The sequence below is a fragment of the Gossypium hirsutum genome, chromosome D10 (assembly GCF_007990345.1).
Source record: "Gossypium hirsutum isolate 1008001.06 chromosome D10, Gossypium_hirsutum_v2.1, whole genome shotgun sequence".
NCBI lineage: Eukaryota > Viridiplantae > Streptophyta > Magnoliopsida > Malvales > Malvaceae > Gossypium > Gossypium hirsutum.
The window spans coordinates 22728939-22754069 of record NC_053446.1 but is presented as its reverse complement, the minus strand read 5'-3'; the positions used below and the strand labels follow the sequence as shown (position 1 = coordinate 22754069).

Sequence of the window (25131 nt, the reverse complement as noted above, 5' to 3'; positions counted from 1 at the left end):
GAAACTTCACATCCATCTTTGGTAGAGTTGACTAACATACCTTGATCACTCAAATGAATTATACTTATGAAATTAGCTTTCAAACCTTGCACTAGAAATACATTCTTTAGCCTAGCCAGACTAAAAGCATCTAAAGTACCTTTCCCATGAATATTTCATTTATTTCCTTCGCCAAAAGTAACTCTACTACCAGGACAGTCCTAAAAGTAAATAAGGAAATTTTGATTCCCATTCATGTGTCAAGAACACCCATTATCAAAATACAAATAATATTCATGAGTGACCTTCAAAGATCTATGAGCTACACGAAGACACTTTGGTTCCTTCTTTCTCCACACATGTTTCTGCTTTCTATCATTTGAATGGCTACATATAATGGGCACTTCAGCTAGCACTAAACATTTCCACCCCAAATCATGTAGCATCTTGAAGCACCTTGGTCTGATATGCCTTAACCTCCCAAACTAATACTTTCTTATTAGACTTGATCATCATAGCCTTGATTGAAGATTCACTTGTTTCACTTTACTTGGATTAATTGAAAAACATTGTAGGACTCTCCATGATTTTTTTTGTAACACCCCAAATTTTGGGCCTAGAAGAAATACGTTTTCAAACTAGGGAACAGTTAGAAGACTGCACATAAATATTTAGATGTGCAAGGAAGTGACACAAATTGCTTGTTTGGTTTAATGGCTAGGTGATTTGGGTGTGTATGAGAGTGTTTGAGAAGCCTGGGTTCAAGTTTTGGCTTTTGCAGAATTTTTAGTTTTTCTCTTAAATGAATCTGGGCACTGGCATATAGGCTTTATAAGTAATAGTGTTTGTTTTATATCACAAAAAGAGCTTGTGGTCAAGAGGCAAGGTGGCGTGTTGTGTAACTGTAAGGTCTGAGGTTCAAGTCCTGAGGTGTGCAATGAAATATTTATTTTGATGCTTGAGCTGGGTAGGTGGTGGAGTTGGACTGAAACACAACTAAGGGGGAGTTTGAATGGAGTTTGAACAAGTCATAGAGAGAATTGATGAGGGATATTTGGAGAGATTTGAGGTGAGAATATTGGGATTTGGGGAGGTTGTTGTTGTGGAGAGCTATATATCATCCACATCTCATTTGTTCCTTGTTCTGGATGGGGGAGATGGGCGAGGCTTTAAAAGTATTCATCGCTTTCTCCAACCTACATTGCTTCCATTCCTAACTGGTGGTGTTCGAGGTTGGTTGGCACATTGCCTAGAAACCAAGGGTGCGATGATCATTGATTTGCAAAATAAGCGTGTGTTCAGATCGAAGCGAATCTATAAATTGCATCAAGTGTGTAAACTCCCCACTGTAACTATAGAACGGCAAAAGTCGAAAAGCTGAAATACGGTGTTTGAGACCATACGAGCGTGCAATCACTCGTGTGGAAAGCCGAACCTACAAATCATGGGCGACAAACTGTGGAAAAGCCTCCATGAGCATTTTCATGGGCTTAGGCCATAATGAGCCACGTTGGGTTGTGTGGGCCCACACGGATGAAACCCACTATTTATGGAAAATACTAGACTGGGCTATGTAGATCTCATAGCCGTGGTGAAATCTGTGCTGAATAGGCCACATAAGCGTGTGGGCCCACTTGGGCCGAGTAATGGGCCATGGGCCCATTTACACTGTTGTGACCAATTAGGTTACCTGAGTCGCTCAAGACGACTACGGACGTTTCGAAAGGTCGATATCTAGACCGAAATACCCCTAAAGGGTAAAATGACCGAAATACCCCCATAGGGTAAAATGACCGTAATACCCCAGTAGGGTAAAATGACCATAATACCCCTGTAGGGTAAAATAATCGTAATACCCCTATAGAGTAAAATAATCGTAATGCCCCTATAGGGTAAAATGACCATAATACCCCTGTAGGGTAAAATAACCGTAATGCCCCTGTAAGGTAAAATGATCGTAATGCCCTGTAGGGTAAAATGACCGTAATGCCCCTGTAGGGTAAAATGATCGTAATGCCCCTATAGGGTAAAATGACCGTAATACCCCTGTAAGGTAAAATGATCGTAATACCCCTGTAAGGTAAAATGATTATTTTTTTCTGTGGTTAAATGATTGATTTGTCTATGTTTGGTATGACTGGTTTGTTTGTGATTTGAATGACTGATTCTGAGCATGGCATTCTGCATACACAGCATACTGCATAGGGTTGGGATACTGTTATAGAGGAAGTACTGTACTGGTTGCTCTACCACAATCACTGTTACTGGTGGCTTGGCCACATATACTATTACTGGCAGCTTTGCTGCGATGCTACTAATGGCTTTGTGTCGATCATAGTACCATTACTGATGGCTTTGTGCCGATCATAGTACCGTTGCTAATGGCATTGTACCGATCATATTACCGTTATCGATGGTTGTGTGCCGATCATTTCACTGTTACTGATGATTGTGTGCCAATCATATCACAATTACTGATGGCTTTGTGCCGATCATGTTATCGTTATCGATGGTTGTATGTCGATCATATCACTACTACTGATGGCTTTGTGTCAATCACATTACTGTACTTATGGCTTGTAGCCATTCTGTTTATAGCTTATAGTTATCTTATTTACGGCTCTTAGCCATTCTGACTACTGGCAGCTCTACTACATTATTACTACTGGCAGTTATGCTACGATATTGGTGTGAGGGTTAGGTGGGTCAGCTCTGTCCCCACATGGTGTGTTGGGTTGGTACGGATGGTGTGTTGGCTAGATTGGGATGGGTTTGCATACTTGCACCATACTGATACTGTATCGGGCTTAGGCCCACACTGTTTCTATATTGGGCTAAGGCCCACGCTGTACTGCTACTGTTAAAGGGCTCTGGCCTAGACTGATTCTGTTCTGCATGCCAACTGTTTGAGAAGGGATTACACACTGAGTTTTCGTAAACTCACCCTCTTCTCTTAACTGTGTAGGTAATCCTCAGCCATAGTTGATTCGGTGCTGCGAGGGACTCGGAGGTGGCCACACAACCGCATCAGCTTTCATTTTTAGCTTTTGTTTTATAAGTAACTGAATTTGGGTATTTTTATGTAAAAAGGTCTCTTTAAAGTTATAAACTTTAAGTTGGGGTTATTTATTTATTTAGTTTGATATAAACTAATAGTTGTAGAATAAGATGGGTTTTCAAAAGGTAACCATTTTCAAAGGCACCACGTTTTCGCAATAAATGAGATTTTAGAAAATTTATAATGTTTTAAAAGTGATTAGTTTTTAATGATGCACGCTTGGAAATGAACAACCTGTTTTAGAATCACCGTTTAATAACAAAATGATTAATTGATTTTAAAGATTTCAACAACAACAAGTTTTACGCTAAACACCTCAATGTGACACCGCTAGATTCGGCCATAACTCCTAGGCCGGGTTTGGGGTGTTACATTTTTCCCTTTGTTAACAAATCCTAGTCCACTCCTTCTTGGATCCTTTCTACCAAAAGAAAGTATTTCATCCAGTTTGCTACTTCTAGTATTGGACTTCTCTAGAAGTAATTTAGCTTCAGCCAACTCCATCTTGGTGTTTAAAAGATTGTCCAAATCTTTGGTTAATAAAGACTTCTTAGTCTTAACCTATTTGATTAGCTTTATATTTTCTCCCTTTAGTTGAGCATTCTCTTAAGTCAATTTTGAGTTTAACTCACACACCTGTTCTCATTTTCCCAGTATAGTCTTGTATATGTTCAAAAACTCCCCATTAAACTCATTATTTGTATAAACTCAGTTCCAAAAACAAAAATTAAAGTAAAGGCTACTACAGCTTGGGATTACAAAAAATTGTGCAAACAAAAACACAAAGAACACTAAGGTTTGTTTTCGTAGTTCAGTTTTCCTACATCTGCGAAGCCTAGCTCAGTGAGTAATTCGAAATATTTTATCACAAGTACAAGTGATTCACACTATCACTCCCCAAGTATAGAGATAACACCTTTGTACTTAAAGTCCAGAACACTTACCTCCAAATCCTCCTATAACAGCCTGTTTTTAGTGAAATTGGAAAAGTAGTTTTAGGACCACAAATTTGATGAGTAAATTATTATTTTATTATTATTTTAATGTATACTAGATTTTAGTAAGGTCGTATTAAAATTTTGTTAACAAATTTTGATCTTTGCATAATTAATTATGTGAAAAGGACTAAATCGTAAAACGTGTAAAAGTAGAGTTCCATTAGTTAAAAGGATCAAATGACTATGAAACTTTAAAGTGAGTGGACTTAGATGTTAATTAGACTATTTCTGTAGTTAGTGGATATTCATGGAAAGGTTTTATTGAAATTTTGAATGTTTTTAAAGGGCAAAATGTTAAAATGGTAATAAAGATAAAACCAAATAGTCAAAAATCATCATCTTCCTGCCATTTGATTCTTCTCAACCAATTCATCGATGGAGACATAGGTAGGGTTCAACCAAGTATTTTTTTTCACTTGCATGGTATGTAGTTTTGTCCCATTTTTAATGATTTTTATGTTTTTAGGATCGTTTTAGCTTAATTAGTTAGCCCAAGGATTAATTTGAAAAATTGTAAGAGGTTGAGGGACTTGACATGAATGTTTTTGAATGCTTTTTTATGTTAAGTGATAGATTGTGAACCTTTGTTGAGAAATAAACAAGTTTTGTAAAGTGGTTTTTGAAGAAATTTACATATAGGGATTAATTTGTAACAATAGTAAAAGTTCATGTTAAATTTATGAAATGATGATTAGTATGGGTTGGTTTAAGTCCCTAGAGAATTCGATTAACTTCAATAGAGGATTAAAATGCTTAGATTTCAATTTATGGGCTTAAGGACTAAATTATGAAAAGTTAAAATATTAGGGGAAAATAGTAATTTTACATAAATATGAAATGTAGATTAAATTGAATACTAAAGTTATTAAATGGGTTGAAATTTGTCTATTTAGATCAAGATAAACCACGTACGGATCTAGATCGGGGAAAAGTTAAAGCCTCAGATTAGTTCAACTTCGTTTCTACGCCCCTAGTCATCGAGGTAATTTTGTATGAACGGTTATTGAATTAACGTTGTTAATTTGAATGTTCATTATGTTAGTTTAAAGTAAAAGGATCGATGTATAATTGTACTAAAGCTATAATGAATTGACGGATGTTGAGTCCTAGTTGAACCTTAGGAATTCGTAGGCTACAAATGACATGTCATTAGGGATTTCATGTTTTGGGTGCTGGTCTTGAATGTCCTACCAATGGCTAAGGTTCTGCATTTGTTGTAGATACTCCACAGCTCGCGTGAGCAGCATCGTGTAGCTTACATTCCAACCCATAGCTCGTGTGAGAAAGCCCATTTCATAGCTCGTGTGAGCAATGATGTAAATGAAAGGTTATGGTTATATGTTTTAGCACACTTTGTGTGAGTTTTCCTAGTATCTGATTATATTCTAGATGATTCAACGGGCAAAAAAAGGAAATGAAAAGGGCAAGTGTTCAAATGTGATCTATCATTAATCTATGGAAAGGAATGATGATCTAAATGATATGAAACATGTGCAAGCTTCTTGTTATGTATGAATTCATTTGAACATGTACAATCACACTAACGTGTGTATTGATGATGATATATAGGCTTGTGCCAAGCTTGTGGTTTGGATTATATTATGCTTATACTTTATGTTATGCAAATGAAACGGTAAGTTATGTTCTATTTTCTATGAACTTACTAAGCATTAAGTGCTTATATAGTTTCTTTCCTATGTTTTATAGATTATTAGAAGCTCGATCGGTTTGGAAGCTCGTCGGAGATCTATCACACTATCCAGCATAAATATCGGTAGTTTTTGGATTGTTTTGGCCAAGGTTATAATGGCATGTATAGGTGGGCTTATAATGATGTTTAGTTGAATGTTTAATGGATGATTTGGTATGTATGAGTTGTGCAAGTTTTCTTGGTTGGTACCATTTGATACCTTGTTGGATTGTGTCATTTTGGCTAACTTGTGATGTATGTTTGAATGGCTCATATGGTATATTTGAATTGGTATGATGATGGTCAATTTGTGGCATGTTTGGGTAAGTTTTGAACTAGTAATTGTTATTTAAAATTAGGTAAAGTTGACATGTTTAGGTAAGTTTTGATGATTATATTTGAGGTACCTTGAAAGGCATATTGGTTAGTTGGTTTAAGACTCTTGAAATGATCATTATATGTATGCTTTGACAGGGTTTTGATGACTTGATTATATGCTAAAAAAAAGGCCTAAAGGTTTATGCATGAAATGGTATAGGAAATGGCTTGATTTTAGGAAAATTTATGTCCACACGCCCTGAGACATGGACGTGTGACTCAGCCATTTATGGCACATGGCCTACCGACACGGTCGTGTGTCATTTGAGAGTTCTTTTGTATGCAAGTCAGTGAGTTACACGACCTAGCACATAGTCTGGCACACGGGCGTGTAAGGCTATTTTGAGAGTTACATGGCCAGAAAAACAGGTGTGTGATACGGCCATGTGACCCTACTAAGAGAGTTACACGGGTGAGGACACGGGTTGGGACACGACCATGTGTCCCTACTTCAAAGATTTCATCGCCTGAGACACAGGCGTGTGTCTCAGCCATGTGAGGCACACAGCCGTGTGACCCTTGTATTCAAATTTTTGTAACTTTTTCTTAAAACTTTCCTAATGTTTTCAGTTTAGTCCCAAATCGTTTCTAAGGTATTTCTAGGGCCTCGAGGGCTCAATTTAGCAACAAAATTTGCATGTATGATTGATATATGACATGTTTATGTTAGTGAATGAAATATTATTAAAATGTTTCTGATTGTACGGTAATGCTTCGTAATCCTAATCCGGTGACAGATACGAGTTACGGGTGTTACACCTCCCCCTGAAAACTTAGGTAGTAAACACTCAAATTTTACAATATAGTTTGTACTAATTGACAAAACAATTCCTTAATGAACAAATTGAAGTGCTCTAATAAGCTCTCATGCATAACCTAAACAAGCCTCAAAGCATATATCAATTTCAGCTTGCGAACATAGAATCTAAGTAAATACAAAGTAACTCTTTGAAAATAGCAATTACAACATAAAATATTCAAGGTTTTATCAATCGAAGATATGTTCTCCAAAATCAACAATAAATCTTGATCAAATCTCTACATTCCAAAGGTTGAATTGATTCACTTGAATTCAATTCAATCTTCAAAATTCAAGGATTGGTTTTCATAGATGAAAAATAGAATCTTCAAAATAACAACACATTTATAGGTCTAAATATTCCTGTCATTAAATTGCAAACTCAAATAACGCAAGTAATTTAATTGCATGCAATGGGTACTACAAGAGAAAAACTCAAATTATTTGATGAATTTGTCACCGAAGATCCTTATCAAGGAGAAAATTATTATCAAGAAAAAACTTAATTTTTTCGATGAAATATTTCGTTGAAAAAAAATAGAAAGTTCTTGTTTAAAATGTCTTGGTGGTTAAAAAAGTGCTACGTCATCAATTCTTTGCAGTTCTCTAAATCATACCAATGCATAGTTTTTTCAAACAATAAGAAACAAACACTAAAAGGCATACAATAAAGTATATGTTTTTTTATGAAGCCATACAAGAATACTTGACGTCATAATTATATTACAAAATGTGAATTAAATATATATAAGTTTCATTATAATTTATAATTAGAAATTGCATAGAAAAACCATATAGTTGCTTATCACTATAGCATAACTCCAACCATTTATATTTATATATACCTTACTAATATGTTTATTGTAAAATTATTTATATATGATACTCAAAGCCAAATACATATGGTAGATTTATTGCATAGTACGACAATGACCCTAAATATGATAGTATGGGCAATATTTCAGAATTCAAAGCTTTGTACTTGGCCATTTCTGAACTCAAAAGAAATTGAGTTCTGCAAAGATTTCTAAAGAGTCAAAGGGGGCCTCCCCAAGCCATGGAGGACATCATAAGAACTCTTTTCACTGGAAACGGCAGAGCCACCACTCTATCCTTCCACTTCAACCGGTCGATCAGCTGGAGAAATGGCCATCTGTAGCGGTAGACATGTACAACAACAGCAGCAGCAGCAATAACAACAACAACCATCATCATCAACCTCAAACTAGCCACACGTCGACCAGCCGTTCATCAGACTACTCGGCCGGCGGTGACGGGGAGCCTAGTGCGGCGGGTAACAAATGGGCATCAAGGCTTCTAAAGGAATGTGCTAGAGCCATCTACGACAAAGATTCTAGCAAAATCCATCACCTTCTTTGGATGCTAAACGAACTGGCTTCCCCTTATGGAGACTGTGATCAGAAACTAGCATCGTATTTCTTGCAGGCCCTGTTTTGTAAGGCCACTGAGTCAGGACAAAGATGCTTTAAAACCCTAACTTTAGTCGCAGAAAAGAGCCACTGCTTTGATTCAGCTCGGAAGTTAATCCTCAAGTTCCAAGAGGTCAGTCCATGGACAACTTTCGGTCACGTAGCCGCCAATGGTGCAATTCTGGAAGCCTTAGATGGTGAGCCCAAACTTCACATCATCGATATAAGCAATACCCTTTGCACTCAATGGCCTACTTTGCTCGAAGCCTTGGCCACTCGAAACGATGACACCCCACACTTAAAGCTCACTGTTGTGGTCACTGCAAATATTGTACGATCGGTGATGAAGGAAATAAGCCAGCGAATGGAGAAGTTTGCTAGGTTAATGGGTGTACCCTTTGAGTTTAATGTAATAAGTGGGCTAAACCATTTGGGCCAACTCACAAAAGAGGCACTCGGTGTTGTTGAAGATGAAGCTGTCGCGGTTAATTGTATGGGAGCCTTGCGAAGAGTCCCCGTCGAGGGAAGAGCTGCAGTGATCGGGATGTTCCGGTCGCTGGGGCCTAAAGTCGTAACCGTCGTTGAGGAAGAAGCTGACTTTTCAAGCACTCGATACGACTTCGTCAAATGCTTTGAAGAATGCCTGAGATTTTACACAGTCTACTTTGAAATGCTTGAAGAAAGCTTCACCCCAACCAGCAATGAGAAGCTTATGCTGGAGAGGGAGTGCTCAAGGGGCATAGTTAGGGTTTTAGCTTGTGACGATGACCAGGACAATGAAGGAGAGCGTGAGAGAAGAGAAAGAGGGAGCCAATGGTCTGAAAGACTCAAGGAAGCTTTCTCATCGGTCGGATTTAGCGACGATGTTGTGGACGACGTCAAGGCATTGCTAAAAAGGTACAAGCCCGGATGGGCACTCGCACAACCATATCAAAATGAAACAGGACTTTACTTAACATGGAAAGAAGAACCTGTAGTATGGGCATCCGCATGGAAACCCTAAAAACTTGGCCACAACTACAACCATGGTTTCAAGCTGAATCAATTTGCACTGCATTTATGCAAGAATTTGGAAGCAAATCAAAACATGCAGATGGAGTTCATTACCTTTCATATCTTTCTTTTGATCATTGTTTTTTCTTTAATGTCTACTTTTTTTTTTCTCAGCTTTATGCTTTGGAGTTTGTGATGTTCCTTTTTCTGATTTAGATCATTATTCTTGTTTGAAGGTGTTTGAATTTGTGCCTCTGCCATCTCCATGGCAATATCCAATCCTTCCCTTCCCTGTATCGTTTTTCCTTCATCAATTTCTTATAAATTTGTAACAAAATTATGTATTATAGGTTTGCAATAAAAATATAAAACTATTATGTGCAATATGTATCATTAATTCCATTTTTTTATATATAGAAGGTTTTGTTAGTATTAAAAAAGACTGGCACCAATATGCTAAAATTTCTTTTAATTCTGTATCAGCTTTAATCGATTCATTTTTCTCAAAATAATGTCAATTTTACACCATACTCTGTTGAGCTAAAAAAACACATTGTTATAAATCTCAACTATTAAATTAAAAAAAAAATCATTTCTACTACAAACATATAGACCTCTTTTGGGATGAAATACAGACATAGACTTAATTCTATTTTAAGCTGTTCCCATGTTCTTTATCCTTTGATGTGGTTATAGAAATTTGATAAAGCCAATGAGAAAATCAATAATCTGTAAAAGTATAGTTAATACTCGAAATTTGATCGATACATTCTCAAATTTTTAATAAAAATATCTATTTAAAATATGCATACTCGATCCATATTAAAAAAAAAACAAACTCAAAATTGACATCATTGGGTTATAATTTCTGTTTTTCCCTGGACTACGTATTTGTTCTGCACTTGCAGACTTTTTATGACAATAAAATCATTTTACCTAGAAAAAAGTATAAGTATGTAACTAAAGCCTGCCCAAGAACCCTAAACTTCACCAATTAATTAATTATCAGCTTTTAATTGATGATAATACAAGTCCCACCTATCACATTTCTTTAGTTGGTAGCATAGAGCATATATCTGTTTATGCATATCTTATTGGTTTACATCAATCATATTCTTTATTCCATAATTAAAAAATTATTATCCACTGTATATGAGAATTTAATATTAAGATATAAAAAGAAATTAGAGAATCTACAACATTCTGACCAAAAATTAAATAAACAAATAAATTTCAACATTAGCAGTCTCTAGGCGGTCATGTTATTAAAACAAACAACTTTTTTGCAGTTATATATTACAATATCATTTTAACTTTTGTTGGATCGGAAGTTGGATCACAACAGATTCATCGAGAAAGTAAAATAAAAAATAAAATAAGGAGAGAAATATCACGCAATATTGATTAATCACTACAACAAATTAGGCTTTTAGCGGTGTTTTTAGTGGCGTTTAGATCAAAAACGCTGTAAATATATATCATTAGTAGCGCTAATAGAAAAACACCGCAATAAGTAAAGCAATAGCGGCATTTATAGGAAAAACGCCTCAAAAGGTAAGCAATAGCGGCGTTTATGGGAAAAACGCCGCAAATTTTTTTACTTTTTATTGAAATGGTGTTGTTTTTCACAAATATGTCATCTCCCATGCACGAATTATTTTCTTTCTCAGTCTTTTCTTTACTTGAAACCCCAAAATCTTGTCCCTTTTCTTTTCCAGACTTTTCTTTGCTTGAAACCCCAAAATTCCGTCCCTTTTCTTTCTCAATCTTTTCGTTACTTGAAAAAAATATACATACCTTGTTCTTCTATTTTAGCTGCTCCTCACATTGAAGAAAATATCAGTCTTCTCTTAGTCTCAATCGACATTTTCTCAGGTAAGACAGTTCTGCTTCATTTCTTTCTTTCTTTTTTTAATTTTCTTATTGACTTTTTATTTTTGTGTTTTTCTTTAATTTTTAGATTTGCTGTAATTTATTTTCTCTTTTCTTCTGAATTATGGGTTATGCTGGTTGGGTGCTTAAAAAGTTGGGGTTTGCATTGATGTTTCAGTTCTTCTGAATTTTTTTAATTTTTACCTACCGAAACTGGAATATGCTTTTAAGTTATTAGGGCCTTCCCATGTATAAATATGTGATTTACAATGGTGTTTACTCCATAAAATTTTCACAATATACTTTTACGAATCAAATAATATATACCTTAAGCAATCTTAGGTTTGCAAAAAACCAATTATTTCAGCCTAGACTTGCCTAGAAACCAGAACTAAAGATTTAAAACTAGGCAAGTTCATGATGCACATTAACAAACTCAAAACCATCCTCAACATCCAGCAGCTTATGGCCCAACGAAAGTGTGGTCCCTTTGTCTCTGTGCAACTAATGTCACGATGGAGAAACATTGTTGCTGAAGCTATTTGAATGTTGCCCAATCTTCATTTCTTACTTCTAATGTTGTAACTGTTTCGATTGAATTTTGATTTTTTTTTCTTTCTAATGCTTGTAGGAAAATATCAATTGTCTGTTCGGCTAAAGACAGTTACTTCTTTGCTAGAATTCTTTTCATGTAAGCTTTCTACAATCTAAATTAATTATTACTGACTAGGTTTCCTTTATTTTTGGTGTTCTATTTACAAATGGGTGTAACCTTATACCAGAGAAAGAGAAGGGAAAAATGAAAACTTTCTTAAGTGGATGTCAATTTTTTTATTTTATTTCTAGAAGATGATTTTTCCTACTTTCTATTGTGACAATATTGACTTCTAGTTCCTCTGTAGGTGGAAGCAAAAGATCCCTCCACTGGTGCTTCATATTATTATAATGAAAGTAAAGGAAAGAGTCTGTAACACCCCAAACCCGGCCTAGACGTTACGGTCGAATCTGACGTGTCACATAGAAGTGTTTTACGAAATCAAAATCTAATGGGGAAATTTGTTTAGTAAAAATCCAATTAGTTCTTACTTCTTAGCTCCATTTGGTAAGTTATAAAAAAACACCACACGGTAAAATGGTTTGTAATTGTAGGTTTAAAATTTCTGAAAGCTAATTAAAAGAATTTATCCGTGTTTACCTTGAAAAATAGTTTTTGTTGTGAAAACTTGTTTGTATCCGTTAAGTAGTTCAAAATAAGCAATTCGAAAACGCAATTAAAAGAAAATTAAAATATTAGAGGCCTTATTACATAAAAATCACCCCAAAGTAAAATTTAAGGAACTGGTCTGGAATAAAATATTAGCGGACGTGTGGCCACGTCCGAGTCCCACGCGGCTCCAAATCACCTAAGGCTAAAGATTACCTGCACAGTTAGACAGAAGGGTGAGTTTACGAAAACTCAGTGTGTAATCCCTTATCATCCAGTCAGTAATATAAGCAATAACAGACTGGGCCTGAGCCCTTTTCGGTAACAAAATCGTGTAGGCTTTAGTCAAAAACAGTAAAAGTGTAGTGTGGGCCTTAGCCATTACAGTATCAGAATCAGAAATAGAATACATGTGGGCCTCAGCCCAATACAGTGACAGAATCAGTATTAGAAATGCAACAATGCAATCATGCAACCCATCCCAATCCAGCCAACACACCACCCGTACCAACAAAGACACCATGTGGGGATAAAATTCACCCATCTAGCCAACAAACCAATATAACCACCGGTTGTGGCACTAATCAGAATTGCAACAAAGCTTCCAGAAACCAAAATTGTTAAGAACTATAAACAGGATAGCTATAAGCTATAAACAGAATGGCTACAAGCCATAAGTACAGTAATATGATTTGTACAAAGTCATTAGTAGCAGTGATATGTTTGGCACACAGCCATCAGTAACGGTAATATGACCGGTATAAAGCCATTAGTAACGGTAATATGATCGGCACAAAGCCATCAGTAACGATAATATGACCGGCACAAAGCCATCAGTAACGGTAATATGATCGGCACAAAGCCATCAGTAACGATAATATGATCGGCACAAATCCATCAGTAATATCGCAGCAAAGCTGCCAGCAATAGTATCAAAGCAAAGCTGCCAGTAATAGTATATGTGGCCAAGCCACCAGTAACAGTGATTGTGGCAGAGCCACCAATATAGTACTTCCTCCATAACAGTATCCCAACCTCATGCAGTATGTCATGTATACAAAATGCCATGCTTAGAATCAATATGACATGCTTAGAATCAATCATACAAATTATAGACAAATCAGTCATTTACATTACAGACAAATCAATCATTTACACTTAAGGGGCAAAATAGTCATTTACCCCCCAGGGGCATTACGATCATTTTACGTTATGGGAGTATTACGGTCATTTTACCCTACAGGGGCATTACGGTCATTTTACCCTACAGAGGCATTACGGTCATTTTACCCTATGGGGGTATTACTGTTATTTTACCCTATGGGGGCATTACGGTCATTTTACCCCACAGGGCTATTATGGTTATTTTACCTTACAGGGGCATTACGACCATTTTACCCTACAAGGGCATTACGGTCATTTTACCCTACAAGGGCATTACGGTCATTATACCTATTTTAGGGTTTTAGTGCCAATAATGACCTTCCCAAAGGTCTACAATCGCCTTGAGCGACACAGATAATCCACACGGTCAAAATAGTGTAAATGGGCTCAAAGCCCAATATTCGGCCTAAGTGGGCCTAAACGCTCGTGTGGCCCATTTGGCCTAAATTCAAACATGGCTATAAGAACTACATAGCCCAATTGAGTTCTTGCCACATATCATAGCTTTTATCTGTATGGGACCCACGAGCCTATTGGGCCCACACGGCCCCTTTTAGCCCAACGAGGCCCATAACGACCCAAGAGCACGAGAATACTCGTGGTGGCCTCTATAGTCTAATACCCATATTTGTGGGCTCGTTCACCACGTGAGCGTTCGCATGCCCATGTGGCCTCAATAGCCATATTTTTGGCTTTTCAGCTTTACGACAATAATGATTTATGGTGTACAGTTACACACCTAATTGCGAAACGTACGAAACATCTACGTGATCCAAAGTCTTTCCTTTGACTAGATCAGTTGGTTGTGGTTGTCCACTAGTTCCAGATTTTGGTGCAGCCACCCTTCCACAACCTAGCAGAAAATCCCGAAGAGCCGACACCTTGCGCCGCGTAAACTTGGGAGTAGAGGCTACGCACTCAAACTCAGCCGGTACCTTTGCTATCACTTTACTACTAGCACCCTCTTCACCCATCGGAAGTTCGATTAACAGAGATTACTTGCTGAATCAAAAATAGGAATGGAGAGAGTACGAAATGTAGGAGCAGAGAATCCCTTAAACCAAGACTAAACCGAATGCAGGAGAGGGAAGAAAAAAAATAATCAGTAATAGAACAAAGGGAGATGAACTACTAAGATTCGATTGAGAGAAACAAAGAACAAGAGAAATTTTCTAAGGGGAAACCATTTGAGAAAAAGAGAAAAACACGAATTCAGTAAAGAAGAGAAAAGGTAACCGAATGTTCAGAAAAAAAGAGCCAAAACCTAAAAATGTTGAGAGGGAGAGAAAATACAGTAATCGGCCAGAAGGGGAAAAACCGATTGGAAAAAGGATTTAAACAAAAATATTCAATCAAGCAGAAAACAACCAAAAGGGAAACAAATAATACCCGAAAGGGTCTATAGCCTTTTCGGCCTCCCAAAACCAAAAACCAGAGAAAAGTAACAAAAATATGACCAAAAACAAGTTCCCTCTCACAAACTAACCCAATTTCGAAAGAAAAACACCCCGAAAACTGAATTCAAGAGTGCGTAAAGTCCCTATACGGCACAACTCTCCCTTTCCCTTCACATAGCATTGACTTCCTCCTATAATTTCTCCACAACAACAACCATCCTAACCCTTATCCAAATCCCCCTTTTCTCTCATAAATTCTCTCCACAACCCTTTTCAAAGACCAATTCAAACTTTTTTCCACTCTGCAGTATTTCAATCAACTTCTGCTTCTCAAATGGTAAAAGAAGCAAAATAAATACTCCTTTATGCATAACGTGACTGAAACTCAAGCCCTTTAAAAGTAATAACACGCTACTTACCACTACGCCATCAAGCTCCTTGTGCCACATTTTATCTTCAATTAATAAAAAGGTCTAAAGGCCAAAGTCCAGGTTCCTTTAAAAGAAAACCAAAATAAATTGCAAGAGCCAAGACTTGAACCCAAGCCCCCTTGTAACCTTAATGACGCTACAACCACTAGACCACATGCTTCCTTATGACATTTTTTTAACATAACAATCTAAAAGACCTACATACAAGCATCAAGGGTTTTATCCACTTAAAACCAAAATTTTTGCTAAAGCCCAAGTTCAAATCCAGGACTTTTCCAACTCCTCTCAGGACCCTTATCCACTAAAACAAACATAATTTTGTGTCAATTCCTAGCTTACATAAACTTTTATGCTCAGCTTCCTAATCGTTCCCTTGCTCAAGGCCCAATACTTTTAGGCCGAAATTCTGGGGCGTTACAATTCCACCCCCTTAAAGAAATTTCGTCCTCAAAATTTTTAAATTCATAATAGTCGCACATCCTCGCCTCTCACACTACACTCTCGCTGCGCACTCTGATCCTAATAATACAAGCACGCACCACACCATCTATCCATCGGAGCGGATGGATATCACATGCATATCATTTTTAGAATAGACAAAATAAATACAAACTCTAAGTTTAAGTGTAGCAATACAGTCTAATGTCTAAGAAATCACAGTATCTCTATTTACTGCTTTTCAACGAAAATAAACAACAGTTTGTGAAACATACGGATTCGACGCTGGAGACTCGGTGTGCCACACTTTTCAGAAGAAATACCTCAAAACACGTCATATATTCAAAAACAACCTTTTGAAATCCAAAAATTTGAAAACCTATTCCACAGTCGATTTTAGCAACTCGACTCTGATACCACTAAACGTAACACCCTAAACTCGGCCTAGACGTTATGGTCGAATCTGATGTGTCATATAGAAGTGTTTTACGAAATCAATGTCTAATGTGGAAATTCGTTTAGAAAAAATCTAATTAGTTCTTACTTCTTAACTCCATTTGGTAAGTTATAAAAAAGCACCACATGGTAAAACGACTTGTAATTACAGGTTTAAAATTTAAGGAAGCTAATTAAAAGAGTTTGTCTATGTTTGCCTTGAAAAATAGTTTTTTTGTGAAATCTTGTTTGTATCCGTTAAGCAGTTCAAAATAAGCAATTAGAAAACCCAATTAAAAGAAAATTAAAATACCAGAGGCCTTATTACATAAAAATCACTCTAAAGTAAAATTTAAGGAACTAATCTAGAATAAAATATTAACAGATGTATGGCCACCTCTGAGTCCCACACGGCTCTAAATCGCCTAAGGCTAGGGATTACCTGCACAGTTAGACAGAATGGTGAGTTTACGAAAACTCAGTGTGTAATCCTTTATCATTCAGTCACTAATATATGCAATAACAGACTGGGCATCCCTTTTTGGTAACAAAATCGGGTGGGCTTTAGCCAAAAACAGTAAAAGTGTAGTGTGGGCCACAGGCCATTACAGTATCAGAATCAAAAACAGAATACATGTGGGCCTAAGCCCAATACAGTGACAGAATCAGTATTAGAAATACAATAATGCAATCATGCAACCCATCCCAATCCAGCCAACACACCATGTGGGGATAATATTGACCCACCCAACCAACACACTAATATCAGCACCGGTTGCGACACTAATCAGAATTGCAGCAAAGCTATTAGAAACCAGAATGGTTAAAAGCCGTAAACAAGATAGCTATAAGCAATAATCAGAATGGCTACAAGCCATAAGTGCAATAATATGACTGGCACAAAGCCATCAGTAGCAGTGATATGTTCGGCACACAGCCAACAGTAACGGTAATATGATCGGCACAAAGCCATCAGTAACGGTAATATGATCAGCATAAAGCCATTAGTAACGGTAATATGATCGGTACAAATCCATCAATAACATCGCAGCAAAGCTGCCAGCAACAGTATCGCAACAATGTTGCCAGTAATAGTATATGTGGCCAAGCCACCAGTAACAGTGATTGTGGCAGAGCCACTAGTACAGTACTTCCTCCATAACAGTATCCCAACCCCATGCAGTATGTCGTGTATGGAGAATGCCATGCTTAGAATTAGTCATACAAATCACAGACAAATCAATCATTTACATCACGGACAAGTTAATTATTTACACTCGAAGGGTAAAATAGTCATTTACCCTTTATGGGCATTACGGTCATTTTATGTTATGGGGGTATTACGGTTATTTTACCCTACAGGGGCATTACGATCATTTTACCCTATAGGGGTATTACGGTTATTTTACCCTACAGGGGTATTACAGTTATTTTAACCTATAAGGGCATTATGGTCATTTTACCCTATGGGGGCATTACGATTAATTTACCCTACAGGGGTATTATGGTCATTTTACCCTACAGGGGCATTACGGTCATTTTACCCTACAGGGGCATTACGGTTATTATACTTATTTTAGGGTTTCAGTACCAATAACGACCTTTCCAAAAGTCTACAATCGCCTCGAGTGACACAGATAATCCACACGGTCAAAATAAAGTAAATGGGCCCAAAGCCCAATATTCGACCCAAGTGGGCCCAGACGCTCGTGTAGCCCATTTGGCCCAAATTCAAACATGGCTATGCGAACTACATAACCCAATCCAATTCTCGCCACTTTTCGTAGCTTTTATCCGTGTGGGACCCACGAGAATGTTCGTGGTGGCCTCTACAATCTAACGCCCATATTTGTGGGCTCGGTTCACTACGTGAGCGTTCGCACGCCCATGTGGCCTCAATCGTCGTATTTTCACCTTTTCGGCTTTATGATAGTAATGATTTATGGTGTACAGTTACACACCTGCTTGCGAAACGTACGAATCGTCCACATGCTCCAAAGTCTTTACTTTGACTAGATCAGTCGGTTGTGGTTGCCCATTAGTTCCAGAGATTGGTGCAGCCACCCTTCCACAACCTAGCAGAAAATCCCGAAGAGCCGACACCTTACGCCGCGTAAACTTGGGAGTAGAGGCTACACGCTCAAACTCAGTCGGTACATTTGCTATCACTTTACAACTTGCACCCTCTTCACCCATCGGAAGTTCGATTAACAAAGATTACTTGTCGAATCAAAAACAGGAATGGAGAGAGTATGGAATATAGGAGCAGAGAATCCCTTAAACCAAGACTAAACCGAATGCAGGAGAGGGAAGAGAGAAAATAAACAGTAACAGAACAAAGGGAGGTGAACTACTAAGATTCGATTGAGAGAAACAAAGAACAAGAGAAAATTTCCAAGGGGAAACCGTTTGAGAAAAAGAGAAAAACACGAACTCGAAAAGGAAGAGAAAATGTAACCGAATGTTAAGAAAATAAGAGCGAAAACCTGAAAGTGTTGAGAGGGAGAGAAAATACAGTAATCGGCCAGAAGGGGAAAAACCGATTGGAAAAAGGATTTAAACAAAAATATTCAGTCAAGCAGAAAACAACCAAAAGAGAAACAAATAATAGCCGAAAGGGTCTATACCCTATTCGGCCTCCCAAAACCAAAAAGCAAAGAAAAGCAACAAAAATATGACCAAAAACAAGTTCCCTCCCATAAACCATCCCAATTCCAAAAGAAAAACACCCCAAAAACTGAATTCAATAGTGCCTGTATATGGCACAACTCTCCCTTTCTCTCACATAGCCCTGATTTCCTCCCCTTATCCAAATCCCCCTTTTCTCTCCTAAATTTTCTCCACAAACCTCTTCAAAGACCTATTCAAACTCTTTTCTACTCAACAATATTTCAATCAACTTCTGCTTCTCACATGGCAAAAGAAGCAAAATAAATACTCTTTTGTGCAAAACATGACTCAAACTCAAGCCCCTTAAAAGCAGTAACACGCCACTTACCACAAGGTCATCAGGCTCCTTATGCCATATTTTATCTTCAATTAATAAAAAGGTCTAAAAGCCAAAGTCCAGGTTCCTTTAAAAGAAAACCAAAATAAATTACAAGAACCAAGATTTGAATCTAGGCTCCCTTGCAACCTTAATGACGCTGCAACCACTAGACAACATGCTTCTTTATGACATTTTTTTAACACAACAATCTAAAAGGCCTACATCCAAGCATCTAGGATTTTATCCACTTAAAACCAAAATTTTTGCTAAAGCCCAAGTTCGAACCCAGGTCTTTTCCAACTTATCTCAGGACCCTTATCCACTAAAACAAACATAGTTTTGTGTTAATTCCTAGCTCACATAAACTTTTATGCTCAGCTTCCTAACCGTTCACTTACTCAAGGCCCAATACTTCTAGGCCCAAATTCTGGGGCGTTACAGAGTCAGTGAGAAATACCTGTAGAAACATCTTCGAGTACTCATTTCCCATTCACTACAAGACACGTGGAAGATTGGTTGGAAGCAATAGCTAACACAACATGTATGTTGTATAAAGAAATTTGTATGATTTGTCTCATTTTGTTTTTATCACAATTTTTATTTTCTTTTTGAATGAATCATACGGATTATGAATTTGGAAATACAAGAAACTAACTATAGGAAAATGGCGTCATATCTTTTGGGGTAAAGTTGCAAATGTTAGAAAGAATGAAGTCTCACATTGTGTTTGGAAATATTTTTTCTATATTTTTTAATATTTCTTATTGGAGCTAAAAGTTTTTGTTGACCAAAAATCTGAAAGGCTCTAACAATTAAAAGGGTAAGGTTGTTAATGCAAATGGAATTTTAGCACATCATATTATTCAGAAGATGCTTAAAAGATGGATTACTAAGTTGGTTGGTTTTAGATGTAGAAACATCTGACAAAGTTTTTGTGTGTGCATGCATGCATCTTTTAACTCGGACAGAATTCAGGGTTTCTTTTTTCCATTTTTCTTTTGTAAATAAATAGGGCACAAATATTATTACAATACAAAGACCAATATATCTCAATAGGAGTGCCCTGACGTATTAAAGTTGTTTGCATCACAACATCTTGGAAGTAGGGTTTCTAAAAGTACTATTAATGAGAATTCGACTGTGTGGTCATCAAATTTGGACAAATACTTTGGTTGTAGAGGTTGGGGAGTTAGCCTGGTGCAAGCTTGGGGTTACTGCAATCATTGCACACTGTATGTAATGTCTCCATACACAGATTTTGCTTTATTATTATGGTGAATAGGCATGTTTTACCATCATTTTTAATGGTTCTAAAAGCAGAACATATTTACCTATTGATGTTAATTCACATGCTAAATTTTCCTTAAAATTTGTAAGATCATCAAGATATTTTATATTCTATCGTTGTGGTATTAAACGATAGATCAAGTTTAAGTTGTTATTGTAGCATAAAATTATTTTATTAACACATTAAAGAACATAATTCCCAGATGATTGAATTGTGTGTTCTTGTTAAAAAAAGAAGAAACCATATATGTTAAAGTTCATAAAATGACATGAAAATTTGTGGGTTGCATGCCAATGTGTCACTGGTTCATTGAGTTCATTATTACTTATTTTTATTTATCATAATATGATTTATGGAAAATGTGATGAGAAATGGGTACATTTAAGATGTTGTTAGGAAACTCTTTCTTTTCTCCATTTCTTGATCTTGCCAGATCACGAAATGAATAAAATGACATGGAGAACATCTAAAACTTATCATATCATTAATCAATGATAGGTAATTTTGATTTGTTCACGTGGAACTCTGAGATTGTTCAATATATATATAATTTTAAAAAATATAAAAAAGAGCTCTAATAAAAAACAAAAAAAAACTATAAAAGTTTATTTATCATATAATTAAATTGTTGTTAATAAAGTTTATTAATCAATGTTTTAATTTTTATTTTAGGAAAAAATTCAAAGTAACGTATCAATTTTCTTCTTCTCATTGTTAGTTAATAATTTTAAACGGATAAAAGTATAGTTAAGTAGATTATTTAATTTACTTTTTATTTTTTAAAATGATATGAAATGTAATTTTTTTATATTACATAGTTCAATTATGCATGGAGTAATTATATTACATAGTTCATTTTCCATGAAGGATCGTCATCAGTGATCTATTTAGTACCATTGGATTTCATTGTTTAATGTACTCGGCTTAGAAAAAGTTGTGTAAAAAAACCAATAAAATTTGGTCAGATATATATATTTTTTAATAAAATTGAGAATGTCTTTAAAATATATGCATTTTGAATTCATCAGTGATTGACCGTAAAAACGCTTACTCCCATTTAACAACTTTATTGTTTAACTAAGATGGGTGAATGTACAAATTTTCACTTAATTTGAAAGAATGATTAATTAATAAATGGAATAGTCGGTAGTTTTGATTACGATCTCAATTGACGTGGCTGGATAGGATTCCCGCCGAATCAATATAGATAGATCCTAAATATATCTATATTGTTGTAAATGAATGGTTAAAATAAAAGATGTTATTGATTATACATCATAAAATATGTACTTTTAGCCATAAAAAGGGATGTTGCATTCTATCATTCATTGTACCATAATAAATACATAAATTGCATAAATAGGAATGATACCATATATCATATGGGTACAAGAATCTCATAAAGCATGCTAATGGTTTTTTATGTATTTAGTCATCCATAATATGTTAACACTTCTCTTTGGTTAAGTATTCCTTCTAAATATGTCTTGTTAATAATTTCAATTTATCATATTATTTATTTATTATGTTTTTATTGAAACAATGAATTGGATCCCTACAAAAGAAGTATTTCATAGGCTCATTTGAATTGCCTAATCAAACAACTCCGTTTTAGTCTCTCATTAATTGCATTTGTAAGTACCTTGTATTACTTACGTGTTTTAATTTAGTACAACATTTTTTTGAGATAAATCTATGTTAGTGATTTGAATTAAGGCATAATATCTTACATATCTCCTTGTGATATTACTATTTTAGGTTATATGTGTTCATTTAATTTATATTAGGTTAATTTAATAAAAAAATTTAAATTTTAATTAATGTTGATTTATTCAACTTAACAAATGAATATAAATAAACAAATATCCAACTCATAAACTATTTATTTACAACTTTAAATTTACGAAATAAAAAATTTAGATTATTTAATCATATTATAAACATTGAGATATAAATTTGAGCATAATATAAAAATTAGAAATTTGACTTAAACCTATTTAGAACACTTACGTAATCATAGTATAAACATGAATTAAATCTATTTAGAACACTTAAGTAATCGTAATTTATTCTCAACTTTAGACTTCAAGAACTATGAAATGGATAAGAGTTGGATGGATTTGTCAAGGGTAAGCAACGATTATCGAAATGGAGTACAAACTTTTTTAAATTTTGCATTTCAAAATGTAAGCCAAGAGAATATGATTCTTTGCCCAAGTAAGAAGTGTGGCAACATCAATTGGCATATTCGTGAAGTTGTCTACGAACATCTAATTGTTGATGGCTTTATTCGGGGGTAGAAAAATAGATTTTCCATGGAGAGTGTACACCGTGTAGAACCTCTTTAACGATTAATCTGGCTTGTCCTCATAGAGAAGATGACATGGAAGGTATGGTGCGGGATGCATTTAATATGCACAGTCATGGTTTGCTATTGTTTCTACTTGAAATTATTGCATCCGATGATTGTGATATTGGTGAAAATGTTTTTACCGAAACAGGAAGAAGTGCACTTGATGAAGAGCCAAATGGAGAAGCGGTGAAGTTCTACAAGTTATTTAATGAAATGAATGAAGAACTTTATGAGGGATCGAAATTTTCAAAACGGTTTTTCTGCATTCATCTTTTTCACTTAAAATGTTTGGGAGGGTAGATCGGAAACTCTTTTACGCTGCTATTAGAGTTTTTGAGAGATATGTTTCCGTTTGAAGAAATTCCTCATTCATGCAAAGATATGAAGAAACTAATAAAGGATTTAGGCATTGGGTATGACAAAATTCATAGTTTCCCAAATGACTGCATATTGTATGGGGTGATCGAAAAAACCAACAGTCTTGTAATGTTTGTGGTAAATCTCGTTGGATGAATAGGAATGCAGAAGATGTGAATGGGGATGAAGGTGAGGCACAGTCAAGAAAGAAGCCAGTAAAGATTTTTTGATATTTTCCATTCATCCCAAGGCTTCAAAGACTTATTATGTCATTAAAGATAGCCGAGTCTATGAGGTGGCATCATGATCAACGAACTGATGATAGGTTATTAAGGCATCCTGCGGATTATTTAGCTTGAAAATCATTTGACAGTAAATTTCCAAGCTTTGCAAGCGATCCTCGAAATGTGAGACTTGGGCTAGTATCTAATGGATTTAATCCTTTTAAAACCATGAGTGCTTCGTACAGTACTTGGCTTGTAGTGTTTGTTTCTTACAATTTGCCTCCATGGATTTGCATGAAGCAATCTTCTTTTATCTTATCTATGATTATTCTTGGAGAGAAAGGTCTTAGGAATGATGTTCACATTTATATGTAGCCACTTATTGAAGAGTTGAAATAGTTATAGGCAGGTGTTGAAACATATGATGTCTTGAGAAAGGAGAACTTTTATTACGTGCAGCTTAATGATTTCCCAACTTATGCCAATTTATCTGGTTGGAGTACCAAAGGATGTTATGCTTGTCATTATTATGCGATGCAAACATGTTCGAAGTGGTAATATAATGGGAAGAAGGTCTCTTATATGGGGCATCATCAGTGGTTAGATGGAAATCATAGATTTAGATTTCAGAGGACTCTATTTGATGGTACTGAAGAGTTTAGAGAACCTCTTGAGCAAACCATTGGATCTGAAATCTTATTCATGTTAAAAGATATCAATTCCACTTATGGGAAGATGAATCAACCACCCAATACACAAAAAAAGAGAAAACCGAGGGAGGCGTATGTTGGCGATGTTGACCGGTAAAGTGATGACGAATCTGATGAAGAGGATGATCCTAATGAGGCGGATTTATGGAAAAAAAAGTTGTTTGTAGTTATCTTATTGGGCGCATCACATTTTACGACACAATCCTGATGTTATGCATATTGAAAAGAATGTTTGCGAGAACATCATTGGGACAATTCTAAATGTCGATAGAAAATTGAAAGACAACCTTCATAGTCGACTTGATCTAGTTGACATAGGAATTTGGCGTGATCTTTATCCCCAATTACTTCCAAATGGAAAATCTCAGTTGCCGCCTTCTATTTTTGCAATGTTGAATAAAGAAAAAGAAGTGTTCTGCATGATGTTGAAAGATATAAAGGTCCCAGATGCGTGTGCATCAAATATATCTCGATGTGTGAGTCTTAAAGATCGAAGACTGTATTCCCTAAAATCACATAATTATAAAAAAAGGTCACGTCTTGTATAATTGAACTATCCAATATAATGAAAGCTATTTGTGGCAAAGTTTTGATTGTTGAAGACTTGAGAAAGTACAAGATCGAGCAGCCTTGACTTTATGCAACTTGGAGAAGGTCTTTCCACCTTTGTTCTTCACTATTATGGTGCACTTGCTAATTCATCTCCCGTATGAAACAAAACTTGGTGGATCAGTTTTCTATTGATGGATGTATCCTATAGAGAGGTGCTAATTTATTTGCAAATTTTTCATGAATATACTTTTAATTACAACTTTTGATAATGTTGTATATCGTGTTTAGGTTCCTATGCAAATTAAGCCTTATTGTCGTAATAAGCGTTATCCAAAAGAATCAATTGCTGAAGGTTACTTGGCAGAGGAGTGTATGACTTTCTGCTCTAGATA

General features: G+C 35.8%; 1 protein-coding gene across 1 annotated transcript; it reads left to right on the top strand.

Moving 5' to 3' along the window:
• The first annotated feature begins 7762 nt into the window (after positions 1 to 7762).
• Positions 7763 to 9709, top strand: LOC107914650 (protein SHORT-ROOT). Its single transcript, XM_016843621.2, has one exon. It carries the CDS (start codon positions 8070 to 8072, stop codon positions 9333 to 9335), a length of 1266 nt encoding a protein of 421 aa, XP_016699110.2. The 5' UTR covers positions 7763 to 8069; the 3' UTR covers positions 9336 to 9709.
• The last annotated feature ends 15422 nt before the right edge of the window (positions 9710 to 25131 follow it).